Below are 22210 nucleotides of genomic sequence, written 5' to 3' on the forward strand. Positions count from 1 at the left end.
CTCCTCATAGATTGTAAGCTCTTGTGATCAGCGTCCTCACTCCTCTTCTCTATTGTCTCATAGATTGTAAACTCTTGTGATCAGCGTCCTCACTCCTCCTGTATCTCCACTTTTTCCTCATAGATTGTAAGCTCTTGTGATCAGCCTCCTCTTGTGTCAGTATGTAATGCCTGATATTGTCTGTACATGTTCCCTCTGAATTATAAAGTGCTGCAGAATATGTTGGATCGGGCTCACCACATGGATCCCCTTCGATGTCCTCCCAGGTGCAGTGTGCAAATGTCTCAATGAGATAAACCGCCCTTACTTCTGTCTACGTAGCTCACTTCATATGCATATATAACAGATTGTGATTTACATTGCTGGTGGATATATATATATTCTTCTGGAGACTTGGATACTCTTCTGGAGTCTTGGATACTCTTCTGGAGACTTGGATACTCTTCTGGAGACTTGGATACCCTTTGGAGACTTGGATACACTTTTGGAGATTTGGATACCCTTTTGGAGATTTGGACACACTTGTGGAGACTTGGATACACTTGTGGAGACTTGGATACTCTTGTGGAGACTTGGATACTCTTGTGGATACTTGGATACCCTTCTGGAGACTTGGAAACCCTTCTGGAGACTTGGATACTCTTGTGGAGACTTGCATGCCTTTTTGGAGACTTGGTGTAAAGGATCTGCCAGGCACAGCTTCTGTATCCACGCCCATAGGTAATCAGTCTGCACCTGCTTCTATGTCTGTGAGACTGACTCCATCTTCCACCACTCAGGATGGCAGGCTTAGGAGTGGGAGAGCCTATCACAGCCTGGCCAGACGGAGCTAGCTCCCGCCCTCTGTCTATTTATACCTGCCTTTCCTGTTCCTCCTTGCTTGTGATTCTTCTCGTTTGGTTTCTTGGCCCTGCTGCAGCTTCTAGAACTACTTGTCCCTACTTCGTATTGACCCTGGCTTACTGACTACTCTCCTGCTCTGCGTTTGGTACCTCGTACACTCCTGGTTTGACTCGGCTTGTTCACTACTCTCCTGCTCAGCGTTTGGTACCTCGTACACTCCAGGTTTGACTCGGCTCGTTCACCACTCTTGTTGCTCACGGTGTTGCCGTGGGCAACTGCCCCATTTCCCTTAGCTTTGTGTACCCTTGTCTGTTTGTCTGTCGTGCACTTACTGAGCGTAGGGACCGTTGCCCAGTTGTACCCCGTCGCCTAGGGCGGGCCGTTGCAAGTAGGCAGGGACTGAGTGGCGGGTAGATTAGGGCTCACTTGTCTGTTTCCCTACCATAATTACACTTGGATACCTTTTTGGAGACTTGGATACTCTTGTGGAGACTTAGATACGCTTGTGAAGACTTAGATACCCTTCTGGTGACTTGGAGGCTTTTGTTGAGACTTGGATATCCATTTGGAGACTTAGATAACCTTTTGGAGATTTGGATACACTTGTGGAGACTTAGATACTTGTGGAGACTTGGATACCCTTCTGAAGACTTGGATACCCTTCAGGAGTTCCAAAGTATGTTCAAAGCCATACATACTGAATTACAGATTGCAATGGTTTATTTAAAGGAAAAGCTTCATTTTTTTAAGACGCAATGGTGGTGCTACATAGGTCAATGGTGGCGCTACATGGTAGAGTCTTTACCCGGGAACCAACTCCTAAGGATTTGTACTTGCTGAACATATGATATTACCTGTCACGTTCCAGGTGATGGATATAGTGGACTCTCTACTAAAAATACAAGGTGACAAATCTAAGGGGCTCCATGGTTTTCACCATTAAATGCTTATACAGGGATCTGGACTTCACTGCAGAGAGACCCCAGGTCGTAGACCGCTGGATAGTCTCGATTTCGTAGCAGGGTTCAGCAGGCAAAAACATAGTCATAAGTAGCCAAAGTCCGAGAATAAAGGGAGAACTAAAGTTCGGGTCAAGGTCAGACCAAGGTCAGAATCTAAAGTAGACAAAATAACTGAGCAAAAAAAACCATGGATGAGAGAAAGGACAAGGTGAAGAATAAGCCGAAGTCAAGATCAGCGTCAAAGTCTGCAATAGGAAGTCACTAACAGAAAGATTAGTACTTGAAGCACCAGGCAGTGTCTGTTTGATGGTACTTTTTTCTAACAGTCCCCCTGATCACTTCCACTTGAAATACAGAAACCGGAACGATGAGTAGCATTGGAACATGGAAGAAACGAAAATGAGGACACGGAAGATAATATTATAAGATCCGGCTTGTATCAATGCTTAACCCATCGAGTAGTAAGATTACAATTATACTAAACAAGAATTATTGAAAGGAGATGTAAGGATATTGAGGGTTTGAATACACACCTCTAATGTCTTACCGTAGACCCATGGGGTGGGCCCGATCTCAGCTCGTAATGAATAGAACACTGATTTACTGATGATTGACAAGTCCCTTGTATACAAATGGTACATCCAATAATTAGTCCTTTAATACACATAATGATACTGCAGAGCCGTCTTGTACCTGTCCTGAGTAGGTCCATTGCTGCAGTCGGTGGCACTGGTGGTTCTGCCCTTACTCTTGGTAGATTTGGAGTAGTGACGTTCTCGTAAGTGACATCCCCATCCTCCGCATTATTATCCTCTAAGTCAACTGTAACCAAAGAGGAATAATCAGCAGAATCAATGAAGTATAAAGGAGAATTACTGAGCTTCTGTGGGATTCAGCTATAGTAATAGACAACAGGTAGTGATCGGTGGTTAATACGAGAAGATCCTTGAAATAAATGTGTGAAGAGAAGAATCCAAGGCAATCAACATTTAGCAAAAACTTGTTTTCTTCGTATAGAGTATGGCAGTTTATAGCAAGATCTTTCTTGTGGTCACTACCTGTTATTGCTTCATGTCACTATGGGCAGCCAGTGATGTGCTAGAGGACATGTCGCTATAGACGGCCAGTGATGTGCTCGGGTGCTGGAGGACATGTCAGTATGGACGGCCAGTGATGTGCTCGGGTGCTGGAGGACATGTCGCTATGGACGACCAATGATGTGCTCGGGTGCTGGATCACATGTCACTATGAACGGCCAGTGTTGTGTTTGGGTGCTGGAGGACATGTCACTATGGACGGCCAGTGATGTGCTCGGGTGCTGGAGGACATGTCAGTATGGACGGCCTGTGATGTGCTCGGGTGCTGGAGGACATGTTACTATGGGCGGCCAGTGATGTGCTCGGGTGCTGGAGGACATGTCAGTATGGACAGCCAGGGAAGTACTCGGGTGCAGGAGGACATGTCTCTATGAATGGCCAGTGATGTGCTCGGGTGCTGGAGGACATGTCACTATGGACTACCAATCATGTGCTCGGGTGCTGGATCACATGTCACTATGGACGGCCAGTGGTGTGTTCTGCTGCTGGAGAATATATCGCTATGAACGGCCAGTGATGTGCTTAGGTGCTGGAGAACATGTCGCTATAGACGGCCAGTAATGTGTTCAGGTGCTGGTGGACATGTCACTATGGACGGCCAGTGATGTGCTCGGGTGCTGGAGTACATGTAATTATGGGCGGCCAGTGATGTGCTTGGGTGCTGGAGGAAATGTCACTATGGACGGCCAGTTATGTGCTCGGGTGCTGGAGTACATGTAGTTATGTGCTCAGATGCTGGAGGACATGTCACTATGTACGGCCAGTGATGTGCTTGGGAGGTGGAGGACATATCACTATGAACGGCCAGTGATGTGCTCGGTTGCTGAAGGACAAGTCGCTATGGACGGCCAGTGATGCGTTCGGGTCCTGGAGGACCTGTCACTAGGGACGGCCAGTGATGCGTTCGGGTGCTGGAGGACATGTCGCTATGGATGGCCAGTGATGTGCTCGGGTGCTGGACGACATATCCCTATGGACGGTCAGTGATGTGCTCGAGTGCTGGAGGACATGACACTATGGATGACCAGTGATGTGTTCAGGTGCTGGAGGACATGTGACTATGGACGGCCAGTGATGTGTTCAGGTGCTGGAGGACATGTTGCTATGGGCGGCGAGTGATGTGCTCATGTGCTGGAGGATATGTCAGTATGGATGGCCAGTGTTGTGCTCAGGTGCTGGAGGACATAACACTATGGACGGCCGGTGATGTGCTCGGGTGCTGGAGGACATGTCACTTTGGACGGCCAGTGATGCGTTCGGGTGCTGGAGGACATGTCACTATGGGCGACCAGTGATGTGCTCGGGTGATGGAGGACATGTCACTTTGGACGGCCAGTGATGCGTTCGGGTGCTGGAGGACATGTCACTATGGGCGACCAGTGATGTGCTCGGGTGATGGAGGACATGTCACTATGTACGGCCAGTGATGTGCTTGGGAGGTGGAGGACATATCACTATGAACGGCCAGTGATGTGCTCGGTTGCTGAAGGACAAGTCGCTATGGACGGCCAGTGATGCGTTCGGGTCCTGGAGGACCTGTCACTAGGGACGGCCAGTGATGCAATCGGGTGCTGGAGGACATGTCGCTATGGATGGCCAGTGATGTGCTCGGGTGCTGGACGACATATCCCTATGGACGGCCAGTGATGCGTTCGGGTCCTGGAGGACCTGTCACTAGGGACGGCCAGTGATGCGTTCGGGTGCTGGAGGACATGTCGCTATGGACGGCCAGTGATGTGCTCGAGTGCTGGAGGACATGACACTATGGACGACCAGTGATGTGTTCAGGTGCTGGAGGACATGTGACTATGGACGGCCAGTGATGTGTTCAGGTGCTGGAGGACATGTTGCTATGGGCGGCGAGTGATGTGCTCATGTGCTGGAGGATATGTCAGTATGGATGGCCAGTGTTGTGCTCAGGTGCTGGAGGACATAACACTATGGACGGCGAGTGATGTGCTCGGGTGCTGGAGGATATGTCAGTATGGATGGCCAGTGTTGTGCTCAGGTGCTGGAGGACATAACACTATGGACGGCCAGTGATGTGCTCGGGTGCTGGAGGACATGTCACTTTGGACGGCCAGTGATGCGTTCGGGTGCTGGAGGACATGTCACTATGGGCGACCAGTGATGTGCTCGGGTGCTGGAGGACATGTCACTATGGATGGACAGTGATGTGCTCGGGTGCTGGAGGATAAGTCACTATGGACGGCCAGTGATGTGCTCGGGTGCTGGAGGACATGTCACTATGGGCGACCAGTGATGTGCTCGAGTGCTGGAGGACATGTCACTATGGACAGCCAGTGATGCGCTCGGGTGCTGGAGGACATGTCCCTATGGGTGGAAACGGATGTGCTCGGGTGCTGGAGGACGTGTCACTTTTGACGGCCAGTGATGTGCTCGGGTGCTGGAGGAGATGTCACTATGGACAGCCAGTGATGTGCTCAGGTACTGGAGGAGATGTCTCTATGGACGGCCAGTAATGTGCTCGGGTGCTGGAGGACATGTCACTATGGACAACCAGTGATGTGCTGGGGTGATGGAGGACATGTCACTATAGATGGTCAGTGATGTGTTTGGGTGCTGGAGGACATGTCGCTATAGATGGCCATTGATGTGCTCGGGTGCTGGAGGACATGTAACTATGGACAGCCAGTGATGTGCTCGGGTACTGGATCACATGTCACTATGGACGGCCAGTGTTGTACTCGGGTACTGGAGGACATGTCGCTATGGACGGCCAGTGATGTGCTCGGGTGCTGGAGTACATGTAATTATGGGCGGCCAGTGATGTGCTTGGGTGCTGGAGGAAATGTCACTATGGACAGCCAGTTATGTGCTCGGGTGCTGGAGTACATGTAATTATAGGCGGCCAGTGATGTGCTTGGGTGCTGGAGGACATGTCACTATGGACGACCAGTTATGTGCTCAGATAATGGAGGACATTTCACTACGGACGGCCAGTGATGTGCTTGGGAGGTGGAGGACATATCACTATGGACGGCCAGTGATGTGCTCGGTTGCTGAAGTACAAGTCGCTATGGACGGCCAGTGATGCGTTCGGGTGCTGGAGGACCTGTCACTAGGGACGGCCAGTGATGCGTTCGGGTGCTGGAGGACATGTCGCTATGGATGGCCAGTGATGTGCTCGGGTGCTGGACGACATGTCCCTATGGACGGCCAGTGATGTGCTCGAGTGCTGGAGGACATGTCACTATGGACGACCAGTGATGTGTTCAGGTGCTGGAGGACATGTCACTATGGACGGCCAGTGATGTGATCGGGTGCTGGAGGACATGTCACTATGTACGGCCAGTGATGTGCTCGGGTGTTGGAGGACATGTCACTATAGATGGCCAGTGATGTGTTTGGGTGCTGGAGGACATGTCGCTATGGATGGCCAGTGATATGCTCGGGTGCTGGAGGACATGTCACTATGGACAGCCAGTGATGTGCTCAGGTACTGGATCACATGTCACTATGGACGGCCAGTGATGTACTCGGGTAATGGAGGACATGTCGTTATGGATGGCCAGTGAGGTGCTCGGGTGCTGGAGGACATGTCACTATGGATGGCCAGTTATGTTCTCGGGTACTGGAGGACATGTCACTATGGACAGCCAGTGATGTGCTCAGGTACTGGATCACATGTCACTATGGACGGCCAGTGATGTACTCGGGAAATGGAGGACATGTCGCTATGGATGGCCAGTGAGGTGCTCGGGTGCTGGAGGACATGTCACTATGGATGGCCAGTTATGTTCTCGGGTACTGGAGGACATGTCATTATGGACGGCCAGTGATGTGCTCGGGTGCTGGAGGACATGTCACTATGGACAGCCAATGATGTGCTCAGGTACTGGAGGACATGTCACTATGGACGACCACTGATATGTTCGGGTGCTGGAGGATATGTCACTATGACAACAAGTGGCGTTGAGGCATCCAGTAACTGGTGGCTTGGGAATGATTGTGAAAGTATATATCAATTGTTTTGCTGTTTCTATCCTATTTGAAGAGTTGAACCAAAGAGTTGAACCCACCCATAAAGCCTCTACTAAATACGTTTTATTTTTAAAAATAATTTAGAAAGAATGCTATTAGTGATGTCTCTTACTTTTCTAGTTTACCTGTTGCCCCCTTTTTGTTACATAGATACAAATAAGTCTACTGGGCGTGTCTTTTACTTAATGAGTCTATGTGTCCATAGAAGAAGCTGCTGAGACTGGAGAAGAACCAGCACCTACAGCCCAAAAACAGGAGAGGCTTCATCTCATCTGTGAGTAGTTCTGCGCTCTTCTTGGACATTTCATTTACAATATATTCACACTAGGCGGATTTGACAGTTTTTCTGATTGAATACTGCACTGAAAATCCATAAGAAAGTACAACACAAAGCAAAAAGTACAAAAGCCTGTTCACAAGTGCAATTTTTTCCATTATGTTTATTTTGTCCTACACAATTCTAATATTGCAGCACCATCTCTAGACTTGACATGATTTATGTTTTGGATTTGCAGCCATATCTGTAGTAGAATGTTTCCACCAGTAATAAACCCTTGAAGTGAATGTCCATCCTTAAACATCATTTTATGTTTTACAATCTGAAGAGGTTCAAACACTAATTTTTTATACGTTTTGACTGTGATTGGAGCTCAATATTTTTCAGATAAAGAGCTGCAAATCGCTGTTGACAAATTGTTAAATTCTGTCTTCCTGCAGGTGCCACTAGGGGAAGCTCGGAGTCTTACTGAATACTGTTTATACATTGAGATTAATGAGAAGACAGTATGCAGTTCGCTCCTGGACTCCCCTAGTGGTGACTACAGGCAGACAGTATTATTTTATGTAACTCTAAGTCTATGCTGGATATTTGGAGCTCTGTATCAGAATAGCAGCGCTCCAACCCCTATAAAGATGCACCACAAAGTCATATTCCATATTCATAGTGTTTAACAGAGAAAGGTACCCCAATATAACAAGTGTAAACCTTATGTTACAGATGATACACTTAATAAATGAGTCTGCAGACCCTCGCCCCCCCTTAAGAATAGAATAAGATAAGACATACCGGATGGTTTCATCTCCCTTAGTTGAATATCAGTAAATCTTAAGTCGGCGTAAGTCACAGGCTCAGCCATATCCGTCCTGATCAGCGGCAGAGAACAGAGAATTTACTGGCAGAGATTACAAAAAAAGAATAATTTATAAAGTAAAAAGAGGAAGGAAACCGGCTAAAAATAATACTATGTATTATTATCTATAGTTATCAGTCATTACAGAAAACATATTATATACATCTCCACCTATGGACTCAGAATAATACTGTGTATATTATAATCTATAGTTATCAGTCATTACAGAAAAAAATAGTCTGTATATCTCCATCTATAGACTGAGAATAATACTGTGTATATTATTATCTATAGTAATCAGTCATTATAGAAAACATATTATATACATCTCCACCTATAGACTGATAGTAATACAGTGTATATTACAATATACAGCTTTTAGACCTTACAGGACACACATTCTATACATCTCCACCTATGGACTGAGAATAATTCTGTGTATATTATTTATAGTTATCCGTCATTACAGAAAACATATTATATACATCTCCACCTATAGACTGAGAGTAATACTGTGTATATTATAATCTGCAGCTATCAGACATTACAGGACACATACATTATATACATCTCCACCTATAGACAGAATAATACTATGTACCAGGGGCGTAATTAGAAAAGACTGGGGCCCATAGCAAATGTTTGACTGGGCCCCTCTCCCCTAGGTGCCACACGCAGCCCCAATATAAATAGTGTCTGTAGATTTGCCATACAGCCCTGCTGTGTCACGATCCATGGGTATGTGGGCTTACTAGGCCGCACTGCCGTAGCGGAGTAACGGCTGGCCAAACAATTGTCTATAAAGTCTATGCAAAGTCCTAGCACAAGAGTACTTGTAATAGTCCAGACAGTCAGAGGCTTAGGCACAGATTGATCTTGACGGCAGATGATGCCACACGTGGTGGATGATATCAGACGTGGCAGGTGACATCTGGCGCGGCATAAGACACGGCTCCAACGCTAGAAGAGGCACAGGAACAAATACAGCACGAGATACAGGTAGCAGGACACTGGAACACTGGGAACAGGATACAACTAAGGGACCACTTGCTAAGACTGACATGGGAATACAACAAAAACGCTCAGGCAAGGAGGGAAAGGACAGAGCCCCTCTTATAGTCCTGGGTGATCTGGGGATAATTAAGTAATTATTTACATGTGCGCGCTAGTTCCTGGCCTTAAAGGGCAAGCTGCCCCCCTTGCATATAGTGCTAGACAGCGATCCCCCCTCTGTATATTTCCAAGCAGCCCCCCCCAAAAAAATATATATATATATTGTACTTTCCTTGCCCTGTTCCCACGACGGACGGAGTGTGCTCCTCCAGGCAGGACGCCTGCACAGGCCAGCCTGACGCAGTGACATCATCATACGCAAGGGAGTCTTCCCAGTGATTATAGGCTGCAGGCCTAACGTATAGTATTCATAGTATTGTATCTGCATCCTGAGGAAGAAGAAACAATTGAATGTGGCTGTCGCTAGCAACGTCACTAGGCATGAGGGGGCCCGTGCCACTCGGGCCCCAAATTTTAGGGGCCGGCAGCGCTGGCCCCATAGTGGCATTGCACGGTACCCCTCATGACATGGACCCCATAGCAGCTGCTACAGCTACTCCAGTGGTAGTTACGCCACTGCTATGTACATTATAATATCCTGTTTTCAGTTGTTACAGGACACATATATTCTTTACCTTTCCATGTACGGACTGAAAATAATATTGTGTATATTATAATCTGCAGCTCTCTGACATTACAGGACACATATTCTATACAACCCCACCTATAGACTGAGAATAATGCTGTGTGTATTCTACTCTGCCGCTCTCAGTCATTACAGAAGCATATATTCTATACATCTCCACCTATAGACTGAGAATAATACTGTGTATATTATAATCTGCAGCTCTCTGACATTACAGGACACATATTCTATACAACCCCACCTATAGACTGAGAATAATTCTGTGTATATTATAATCTGCAGCTCTCTGACATTACAGGACCCATATATTCTATACATCTCCACCTATAGACTGAGAATAATACTGTGTATATTATAATCTGCAGCTCGCTGACATTACAGGACATATATTCTATACAACCCCACCTAAAGACTGAGAATAATACTGTGTATATTATAATCTGCAGCTCTCTGACATTACAGGACACATACATTCTATACATCTCCACCTATAGACTGAGAATAATACTGTGTATATTATAATCTGCAGCTCTCTGACATTACAGGACACATACATTCTATACATCTCCACCTATAGACTGAGAATAATACTGTGTATATTATAATCTGCAGCTCGCTGACATTACAGGACACATACATTCTATACATCTCCACCTATAGACTGAGAATAATACTGTGTATATTATAATCTGCAGCTCTCGGACATTACAGGACACATATTCTATACATCGCCACCTATAGACTGAGAATAATACTGTGTATATTATAATCTGCAGCTCTCGGACATTACAGGACACATATTCTATACAACTCCACCTACAGACTGAGAATGATGCTGTGAATATTACAATCTATAGTTATCAGACATTACAGAAAACATATATTATATGCATCTCCACCTATAGACTGAGAATAATACTATGTACATTCTAATCTGCAGCTCTCAGACATTACAGCAGGGGTGGGATCCGACCGGTTCTCCCGAACTGATTGTTAAGTTGACAGCCGGTTCGTAGAAGCGGGAAGCCGGGAACCGGTTCGGTCCCCTGCACTCAATTGTATCCACGTCCTTAGGACGCGGATACAATTGAGTTGAGTAGCGCTGCCCTGGCGCGGTACATGATGCCTCGCCATTCGGCGCTTTAGTGATGATGCAGTCGGCGCGATGGCGATGACGTCATCGTGCCGCTGCATCGTTCCGATGGAGGAGGAGGACTGACTTCGCTGGAGGATGGCGCGGCAATGGGACAGGTAAGAAAATGAGTAGTTTTTTTCCTTCTACTGTAGGCAACATAGGGCACTACATAGGGGACTATGCAGGGAACGAGACTACAGAAGACTATATAGGGAACTATATAGGGGGACATACTAAAAAGAATGAAGAAGAAGAATGAGCATTATTACTAAAGGGAAGAAAATATAAAAAAGGGCATAATGAATTTTCTATGTTTGGTAGACATGGCATGAACTGTGTTTATTTCATCATTAATTGCAAATAAAATCTAATTCCAGATAAACAGAGGCCTTAGGAAATTCCTGTGCTTGATAGACCTGGAATGAACAGGATATATGTGCAGTTTATAAGGGAATGTGTTCATTCCAGGTCTATCAAGCACAGGAAAATAATTACACATCTGTTTCTATGGAATTTGTTTTTATATTTTTAATCTTGGTTTTAATCTTTTTTTTTTTTTTATATATTTTCGACCATTACTAATATTGTTCATTCTTTTTCTTCATTCTTTTTAGTATGTCCCCTATATAGGGCCCCTTATCTACAGGGAACACCTCAGGGGGCCCTTATCTACAGGGAACGCCACAGGGGGCCCTATCTACAGGGTAACGCTGCATAGGGCACCATGTGGTGTTCCCTGTAGATAGGGCCCCATGTGGCTGTACCTGTAGATAGGGCCCCATCTATGGGGACCGCAACAGGGGGCTCTATCTACTGGGACTGCCACAGGGGGCCCTATCTACCGGGACCACCACAGGGGGCTCTATCTCCAGGGAACGCCACGGAGGGCTCTATCCACAGGGAACGCCACAGGGGGGCCTATCTACAGGGGGCACTATACAGGGAACGCTACAGGGGGCACAGGGAACGCTACAAGGGGCACTATACAGGGAACGCTACAGTGAATGCCACAGGGGGCACTATCTACAGGGAACGCTACAGGGAGCCCTGTCTGCAGGGAACGCTACAGGGGGCACTATCTACAGGGAACGCTACTGCCTACAGAGGGCTCTATGGGGAGAACTATCTATAGAGTGCTCTACTGGGAGCACTATCTACAGAGGGCTCTTTAAGGGGCACTATCTACAGGGGGCAGTGTGTGTGGTGCGTTACTTTACAGTGTTTGACACAATTTTATTCAGGGGCACAGTGTATGTTACTATTATATTCAGGGGCACAGTGTTCAGCGCTATTATAATCGGGGACGCAGTGTATGATACTATTATATTTGGGGGCATAGAGTATGGTACCATAAGAATTTGCTCTTCGTTTATAGGTGCAGAAATGTTGAAAAAGTGAGCTTCCAAAGACATCAGAGCAGCAAATTTACCCATTTCCACAGAAATGGGTCATGGCCAGGAGGCATCATAGAGTTCTGGACCAGATGGAAAAGTAAAGAGAATGACTACAATCTGAGAAGTCGTCACCGGTGAGTCACTAAATGTAAATGTTCATTCTCCCTGTGACTGCTCAGTACTGTAGTCACTTTATGATCTGCAGCGAGATGATGTGTGTATCGTTCTTTTTTGTGAAACCGCAACTCCCAGCATATCCTTACCATCGTTCTGGCTATACTGGGAGCTGTAGTTTTATGCCGTACAAACTTATATGGCAGGGGTTAAACTCAATTTGCAAATTATCTCTGTACTGAGCTGTATTTGTACTGGTGCTGTATATATGTACTGAGCTTGGTTCTGGAGTTATATTCATCATAACAACCAAGCTCAATACATATTTACAGCACCAAAGAGAAGCTCAGTACATATATACAGCACCACAACAAAGCTTAGTACATATATACAGCACCATAACAAAGCTCAGTACATATATACAGTACCAGAACAAAGCTCAGAACATATATACAACTCCAGAACTAGGCTCCGCATATAAATACAGCACCAGAACCAAGCTCTGTACATATATACAGCACCACAACAAAGCTTAGTACATATATACAGCACCACAACAAAGCTCAGTACATAAATACAGCCCCAGAACCAAGCTCAGTACATATATACAGCACCAGAACAAAGCTCAGTACATAAATACAGCCACAGAACCAAGCTCAGCCAAGCGCAAAACATATATATGTACTGAGCTTTGTTCTGGTGTTGTATATATGTACTGAGCTTGGTTCTGGTTTTGTATATATGTACTGAGCTTTGTTCTGGTGTTGTATTTATGTACTGAGCTTGGTTCTGGTGCTGTATATTTACTGAGCTTGCACCTGGCGCTGTATCTGTGCATTAGCCGGGAGAGTTGTCGTGGGTTACTGTGCACGCAGCACTGTACTCCACCCTTCTCGTGCACAGCCTAACTAAATGGGCTGAGCACACTTAGGATATTGAATGTGCGCATATAGGCCTATACGTAATGGGTGAGTTTCATATAATGTGTGGGTAGGTCTGTACGCTTATGTAATTGTATAAATAGTGTGGCAATCCACACTAAAACATTCTGGACAGAGAATTTCCTTATTTAGAGTCCACTTTAATGTAGGGGGTACGTGTAATATCATAATTGTTTTATCTTATTATTAGAATAATTTTCAATGGCGCGATACACCACAAAACACCGTGAACTCCCCCCCCCCATGTCTTCATCCGAAAAACAGGGAACCTGTTGTTAAACATTTGAATCCCACCCTGCATTACAGGATACATATATTCTCTACATCTCCACCTAAAGACTGAGAATTATACTGTGTATATTATAATCTGCAGCTCTCTGACATTACAGAACACATACATTCCATACATATCTGCCTATAGACTGAGAATAATATTGTGTATATTATAATCTATAGATATCAGACATTACAGGACTCATACATTCCATACATCTCCACCTATAGACTGAGAATAATACTGTGTATTTTATATTCTATACTTATCAGACATTATAAGACTCATACATTAAATACATTTCCACCTACAGACTGAGAATAATATTGTGTATATAATAATCTATAGTTATCAGACATTACAGGACTCATACATTCCATACATTTCCACCTATAGACTGAGAATAATACTGTGTATTTTATATTCTATACTTATCAGACATTACAGGACTCATACATTCCATACATCTCCAACTATAGACTTAGAATAATACTGTGTATATTATAATCTATAGTTATCAGACATTATAGGACACATACATTCTATACATCTCAATCTATAGACTGAGAATAATATTGTGTATATAATAATCTATAGTTATCAGACATTACAGGACACATAAATTCCATACATCTCCACCTATAGACTGAGAATAATGCTGTGTATATTATAATCTATAGTTATCAGACATTATATGACACTTTCCATACAGTTCTACTTACCAGACTTCCTATTATCACTATTACAGTGAAATTAAAATGTTGTTGTCGTTTCTTTCAGTCTTTCTTTGTGTTTGTGTTACTTTTTGTAGAGTTATTTTTACTTCTATCTGTGTAAGCAGCGGCATTGGTAGTAGTACCAGGGATCATTTTAATACTTGTCGTGTATAAGGAGGACAATGGGTACAATATTGTATCAGGACCACCTACAAATTATTTGTAAAATAATGACTTACAGAACTTTACTGGTCTAGACTGCTGTCAGATTGTTTAAGTGTCATTTGCCTGCAATGGTCCTAGTAGCAGTGGTGAGGACTCTCTCAGCAGAAGATTAACCTTCAGCAGCAGCAGAGCCCGAGCTTCCATGGATTCAGGGGTGGAATTACATTTTTTAACAGCAGGTTCCTGAATTTCCCCCCTAAAGATATGCGTGTGGCGTTCCTCCAGTATAGCACAAATATAATAATTTTATTATCTGACTTATATTATATAATAATTTGCAATAAAACAAAATAAAAATATGCAATTAATCAGAAGCAATCAGTGGCAGTCTAAACATTTGCATCCAGTGACTCACAGTTGACGTCTACCCTGATTCCTTTTCTTTTCCATTTGGCGGTGATAATCATGGCATCTTCTCCTGGACCTGACACTTCTCTGCAGAGTTTGACACCCAATGTCTTTTGCTCCTCTGTTTTGCAGCAGATCTGCATCCCATATATTTGCACATAATACTCATATTGCCACACATTGTGTTACCTGGATATAATTAAACCCCAAAATGTGCCCCCTAAAAATAATTTTACTATATTGTGCCCCTTGATTATAATTATACTACACAATGTACCTCCTGAAAACAATAACAGTACACTGTGCCTCCTGAATAAAATACCACCATGCCGTGTCCTGTAAATATAATAAAGCCACAGACCGTGCCCCTGAAAATAAAAATGCCATTGTGCCTCCTGAATACAGTGCCACACACAAATTGCTCTGCAAATCTCAATGCCACTCAGAGCCCCCTGAAAATATTAGTGCCACATATAGTGCCCCATCCAATTATTATTGCTACAAACAGTAGTGCCCCCTGAAAATATTATTGCCAGATATAGTGCTCCCTGAAAATATTACTGTAAGATATAGTGCTCCCTGAAAATATTACTGCCAGATATAGTGCTCCCTGAAAATATTACTGTAAGATATAGTGCCCCCTGAAAATATTACTGCCAGATATAGTGCCCCCTGAAAATATTACTGCCTGATATAGTGCCCCCTGAAAATATTACTGTTAGATATAGTGCTCCCTGAAAATATTACTGCCAGATATAGTGCTCCCTGAAAATATTACTGTAAGATATAGTGCCCCCTGAAAATATTACTGCCAGATATAGTGCCCCCTGAAAATATTACTGCCAGATATAGTGCTCCCTGAAAATATTACTGTAAGATATAGTGCTCCCTGAAAATATTACTATCAGATATAGTGCCCCCTGAAAATATTACTGCCAGATATAGTGCCCCCTGAAAATATTACTGCCTGATATAGTGCCCCCTGAAAATATTACTGCCTGATATAGTGCCCCCTGAAAATATTACTACCAGATATAGTGCCCCCTGAAAATATTACTGCCAGATATAGTGCCCCCTGAAAATATTACTGTAAGATGTAAGATATAGTGCCCCCTGAAAATATTACTGCCAGATATAGTGCTCCCTGAAAATATTACTGTAAGATGTAAGATATAGTGCCCCCTGAAAATATTACTGCCAGATATAGTGCCCCCTGAAAATATTACTGCCAGATATAGTGCCCCCTGAAAATATTACTGCCAGATATAGTGCCCCCTGAAAATATTACTGGCAGATATAGTGCCCCCTGAAAATATTACTGCCAGATATAGTGCCCCCTGAAAATATTACTGCCAGATATAGTGCTCCCTGAAAATATTACTGCCAGATATAGTGCCCCCTGAAAATATTACTGCCTGATATAGTGCCCCCTGAAAATATTACTGCCAGATATAGTGCCCCCTGAAAATATTACTGCCTGATATAGTGCCCCCTGAAAATATTACTGTAAGATATGGTGTCCCCATAAAATATTACTGCCAGATATAGTCCCCCCTGAAAATATTACTACCAGATATAGTGCCCCCTGAAAATATTACTGCCAGATATAGTCCCCCCTGAAAATATTACTACCAGATATAGTGCCCCCTGAAAATATTACTGTAAGATATAGTGCCCCCTGAAAATATTACTGCCAGATATAGTGCCCCCTGAAAATATTACTGTAAGATATGGTGTCCCCATAAAATATTACTGCCAGATATAGTGCTCTTTGAAAATATTACTGCCAGATATAGTGCCCCCTGAAAATATTACTGCCCGATATAGTGCCCCCTGAAAATATTACTGTAAGATATAGTGCCCCCTGAAAATATTACTGCCAGATATAGTGCCCCCTGAAAATATTACTGCCAGATATAGTGCCCCTGAAAATATTACTGCCAGATATAGTGCTCCCTGAAAATATTACTGTAAGATATAGTGCCCCCTGAAAATATTACTGCCAGATATAGTGCCCCCTGAAAATATTACTGTAAGATATAGTGCTCCCTGAAAATATTACTGTAAGATATAGTGCCCCCTGAAAATATTACTGCCAGATATAGTGCCCCCTGAAAATATTACTGCCAGATATAGTGCCCCCTGAAAATATTACTGTAAGATATAGTGCCCCCTGAAAATATTACTGCCAGATATAGTGCCCCCTGAAAATATTACTGCCAGATATAGTGCCCCCTGAAAATATTACTGCCAGATATAGTGCCCCCTGAAAATATTACTATCAGATATAGTGCCCCCTGAAAATATTACTGCCTGATATAGTGCCCCCTGAAAATATTACTGCCAGATATAGTGCTCCCTGAAAATATTACTACCAGATATAGTGCCCCCTGAAAATATTACTACCAGATATAGTGCCCCCTGAAAATATTACTACCAGATATAGTCCCCCCTGAAAATATTACTGCCAGATATAGTGCTCCCTGAAAATATTACTGTAAGATATAGTGCCCCCTGAAAATATTACTGCCTGATATAGTGCTCTCTGAAAATATTACTACCAGATATAGTCCCCCCTGAAAATATTACTGCCAGATATAGTGCCCCCTGAAAATATTACTGCCAGATATAGTGCCCCCTGAAAATATTACTATCAGATATAGTGCCCCCTGAAAATATTACTGCCAGATATAGTGCCCCCTGAAAATATTACTGCCTGATATAGTGCCCCCTGAAAATATTACTGCCTGATATAGTGCCCCCTGAAAATATTACTGCCTGATATAGTGCTCCCTGAAAATATTACTGCCAGATATAGTGCCCCCTGAAAATATTACTGTAAGATGTAAGATATAGTGCCCCCTGAAAATATTACTACCAGATATAGTGCCCCCTGAAAATATTACTGCCAGATATAGTGCCCCCTGAAAATATTACTGTAAGATGTAAGATATAGTGCCCCCTGAAAATATTACTACCAGATATAGTGCTCCCTGAAAATATTACTGTAAGATATAGTGCTCCCTGAAAATATTACTGTAAGATATAGTGCCCCCTGAAAATATTACTGCCTGATATAGTGCTCTCTGAAAATATTACTGCCAGATATAGTGCCCCCTGAAAATATTACTACCAGATATAGTCCCCCCTGAAAATATTACTGTAAGATATAGTGCTCTATGAAAATATTACTGCCTGATATAGTGCTCTCTGAAAATATTACTGCCAGATATAGTGCCCCCTGAAAATATTACTACCAGATATAGTCCCCCCTGAAAATATTACTGTAAGATATAGTGCTCTATGAAAATATTACTACCAGATATAGTGCTCTATGAAAATATTACTACCAGATATAGTGCCCCCTGAAAATATTACTGCCAGATATAGTTCTCGCTGAAATTATTACTCTAAGATATGGTGATCCCTTAATATATTTCTGCCAGATATAGTGCCCCCTGAAAATATTACTGACAATTATAGTGTCGCGCTGAAATTCTTACTGCCCCATAGTGCCCCCTCACAATTGTGCTACACATACTGCACCTCCTTATACTACTGAGTGGCGGATTATCATTAGGGCGGTTCGAGCGGCCGCCCGGGGCCCATGGCCGGCCGAACCGCACATGATCGCACGGGCCCCCTCATGCCCGGTGGTGTCGCTAGCACCGGAGGGGCCCAGGTGCTAGCGGCATCCACATTCATTTGTATCTGAGTCCTCAGGACTTAGATACAAATGAATACTATAGGCTGCAGGTCACGTTCGGCCAGCAGAACAAAAGGTGCTGGGAAGACTCCCTGCGCAGGCCGGCATGATGAGGTACTGCATCACGCCGGTCTGTGCATATGTCTAGTCCGGAGTATTCACATGCGTCCAGCTGGCCGCCACGGGGTAAGGTAAGTAAACTGTATATAATTTTTTAGGTGGGGACTATCGCTGTGTATATATTCAAGGTGGGGGGGATTGCTCCGTTACACTATATACAAGGGGAGTGCTGGGTAGCCCTATATACAAGGAGGAGGGTAGCGCTGTGTGGGCCTGTATACAAAGGGGGGGGAGTGCCCTGTGACACTGTATACAAGGGGGGGGGAGTGCTGTGTGGCCCTATATACAAAGGAGGAGCGCTATGTGCACTATATACAAGGGGGAGCGCTATTTGGCCCTATATACAAGGGGGGGAGTGCTGTGCAGCACTATATACAAAGGGGGGAGCACTGTGTGCACCATATACAAGGGGGAGCGCTGTGTGATACTATGTACAAAGAGGAAAAGCTGCCCTATATACAAGGGAGGGGCTGTGTGGTGCGGTATATATGTGGCGCTCTTTACAGGGGGGCTCTGTGGCACTACAAGAGTAGGGGGGCTGTATGGCGCTATCTACAGGGGGCTGTGTGTAACGCTCTCTACGGGGGGATGTGTGTGGTGCTAGCTATAGGGGCGATGTGTGATATATACAGGGGGCTGTTTGTGGCACTATGTACAGGGGGCTGTGTGTATGTGGTGTTTTACAGTATGTGGTATTATATTCAGGCACGCAGTGTTTGGTGCTATTATATTTAGGGGCACAGTATGTGGCGCCATGATAATTTTATTTTCGTTTATAGGTGGGGAAATGTTGAAAAAGTGAGGAGCCGAAGACATCTGAGTGGCAAATTCTGCATGGCTGGGAGAAGTCGTTATGAGCTCTGGACCGGATGGAGAAGAAAAGAGGAAAAAAACTACTAGAATCTGAGACGTCGTCACCTGTGAGTCACTAGATTTATAGAGAATCTGTCACCTCTCCTGACATGTTTATTATAGGAAATCCTTAGTCCAGGACTGATAGAAAATTCCCCTTGTCAAGAGGATGTGTCCCAGCACAGTGTGATCCTGTCAGTATGTAGGGACATAGCCCTGTGACAAGGGGAATCGGAACACCCATTTGTTAATGCTCGCACAAAATGGTAGTGTTAACCATAGTTACGGCAGGGCGGCAGTGCGGAAGATGGGCCCAAGTTTGGGTAACAGCCCAGGGCCTATGGTCTACTTAATCTGCCACTGATACTACTGCCAGCCTGCCACCAATCTCCACGAAATATAGCAGTAACCAGCCTCTGTTATCACGCCGCAACGTCTGCTAGCAATGCCTCTTCTGTCCAGGCACCTGCAGAACGTGACAGGAGGTGCAATAACATAATTACAGTGCTTGTGTCACTCAGAAGGCACCGAATGGTGGCACAGGGCGTTAAGCATGGTTCTCTTACTCCCATGTGCACTTATCATGATCAATTGTATTGGCGTCCTAGGGACATGGATAAAATGGATTAATGCATTGAAGGAGGTCTGGATCAGCATCCCGCTACTCCTTCTATTTACCACCGATTCGGGAGAAATGTCTGAATCCCACCCCTGCACGGATTCTTGGAAAATAGAGCAGTTTAAGGTGAATTATGAGAACCTGCTCACTAAGGAGGATGAGGATAGTGGACAGATATTTATTAATACGGACTACAGAATCAGACACTGGACAGACTGATAACCTTCATTGCTGCAAATGTCAAGTGTCTAAATCATCTAGATCTCTGCCAATTCTCCATCTACTGCCGGCTGCTGTACCCTAACAACATCCTCAGGAGTCATCCTCATCAAATCTTTTCAGTACAATGTCAGCAGTGCCAGCCTGTATTGGAGAGAGCTGGCGGCTGATGGGGTAGGTGGCAGATGCTCCTCCACAGAAACATCACATGATTTTACGGGCAATGCCACCATGTTTTTTTTTTTTATCAAAACTTTTTTTATGGGTTTTCAGTTTTTCATTCAAACAAACAAGTTGTACATCACCTACATGGTGAATCATTTGTCAAAGTAATACTAGTATCATAATCATCGGGTACATATACTGCAACATGTCATGAAACACAAATCACAAATCGCACATCTTAAGGGAACGCGATACCCATGTATACCAAGCATACTCTCCAAAACATGTCTTGCTCCTCTCAGGTATATCGCTAAGTCCTGTCATAAAGTATTCAGATAAAAGGTACTGGGGGTGAGGCCCCATCGCAGTGTTAGGGAAATACTATATATGCGTGATATGTCAGCCATCAAGACAAGCAATATATCCCCCCGTATCTTCCAGTAAGTTCAACCAAGGCTGCCAAATTGTATAATATTTACTTATGTTCCTATGAGATAAGTAACTCAGTTCTTCCAATCTAGACACCTGTGCTACCTTATTTAACCAGTGTGTGATAGATGGCGGTGCCGCTTTCCGCCAATTTAACGGTATCATTGCTTTTGCCGCGATCACCAATTGTGGCCACAGTTTCCCTATGGGAAAAATGTAAAAGGTACAGACTTCTTAATGGCTATGGACACGCCGCATTTTTTCACCTCCGGATGTTGCGAGTGATACCATTTGTTAAAATGAGTTGGGGATAACTGGGGCGTCTTCCCTATTACAAAATACATTTCTTGCAGTATTGCAACTTCCGTGCCATGAGAACGCAACACCTGAAGAAGTCTGGATCTTTTAGTGGGTGAATTCATTCCCTTCACGTTCCATGTGGCTACTTGTATGTCAGACATCTGTAATATAAATCTACCTTCACTAGGTACAGTGACATTGTAAATTCGTGAAATATCAGGTATGACAACAAAATTATCTCAGTACAATGGTCTACTGATGCAGTTAAATCACAATATATGATGAACCAAGGGGGGGGGGGGGTGAATGTAGATTATGCAGAGTATACAGAACATTCAACGGTGCTGTTGGAAAACATAGTTAGTGCATCATTACGCATCTTACTAGACAATCCTGGGAAACAATCAGGAGCAACATAGAAACAAACATCTTCTCTGCGGCCTCTCAAACCACCTCAAGAAGTCTCCTCTGGGTCCTCTTCCGCCTGTGTAGCAAGACTCTTTCGACCCTGGTGCCCTCTTGCCCCTGCACGCGTAGGACTTCTGGGAATATGTGGGAGCCTCGGGAGCGATGCTACATCTATTATTTGAAGCCAAGACAAGGGCCGTTGAGGATCCATGCCAAGGTCGTCATATAGGGGTGTCAAATCATCCGGGCATCTGACGGTTTGCATGGCCCCGTTAAACACGAAAGCAATCCCAAAGGGAAATAGCCAGCAGTACGGGATGCCTTTTGGCTCTCAGAGCTTCAGTCAGCGGTTTAAGCTGGCGCCTCTTGTTCAGGGTAACCGGTGAAATGTCTTGGTATATCGTATAAACAAAGCCATTGTATGACAGCGTGTGAGACTCTCTAGCTTTCCGGAGAATTAAGTCTCTGTGTGTGGAGTTTAAGAGTCGGCAGATCACATCTCGAGGGGG

General features: G+C 44.3%; 1 protein-coding gene across 1 annotated transcript in view; it reads right to left on the reverse strand.

Moving 5' to 3' along the window:
* LOC142710017 (uncharacterized) overlaps positions 1-8043 on the reverse strand; it is a 40911-nt gene extending 32868 nt beyond the window's left edge. Inside the window, exons 1-2 of the mRNA XM_075848522.1 lie at positions 7974-8043; positions 2499-2627 (exon numbers count right to left, since the gene is read on the reverse strand). Coding sequence (XP_075704637.1) covers positions 2499-2627; positions 7974-8043 — 199 coding nt within the window. The remainder of the gene's footprint in view (positions 1-2498; positions 2628-7973) is intronic.
* Positions 8044-22210: the final 14167 nt, after the last annotated feature.

This window comes from Rhinoderma darwinii, chromosome 1, assembly GCF_050947455.1.
Source record: "Rhinoderma darwinii isolate aRhiDar2 chromosome 1, aRhiDar2.hap1, whole genome shotgun sequence".
Classification (NCBI taxonomy): Eukaryota; Metazoa; Chordata; class Amphibia; order Anura; family Rhinodermatidae; genus Rhinoderma; species Rhinoderma darwinii.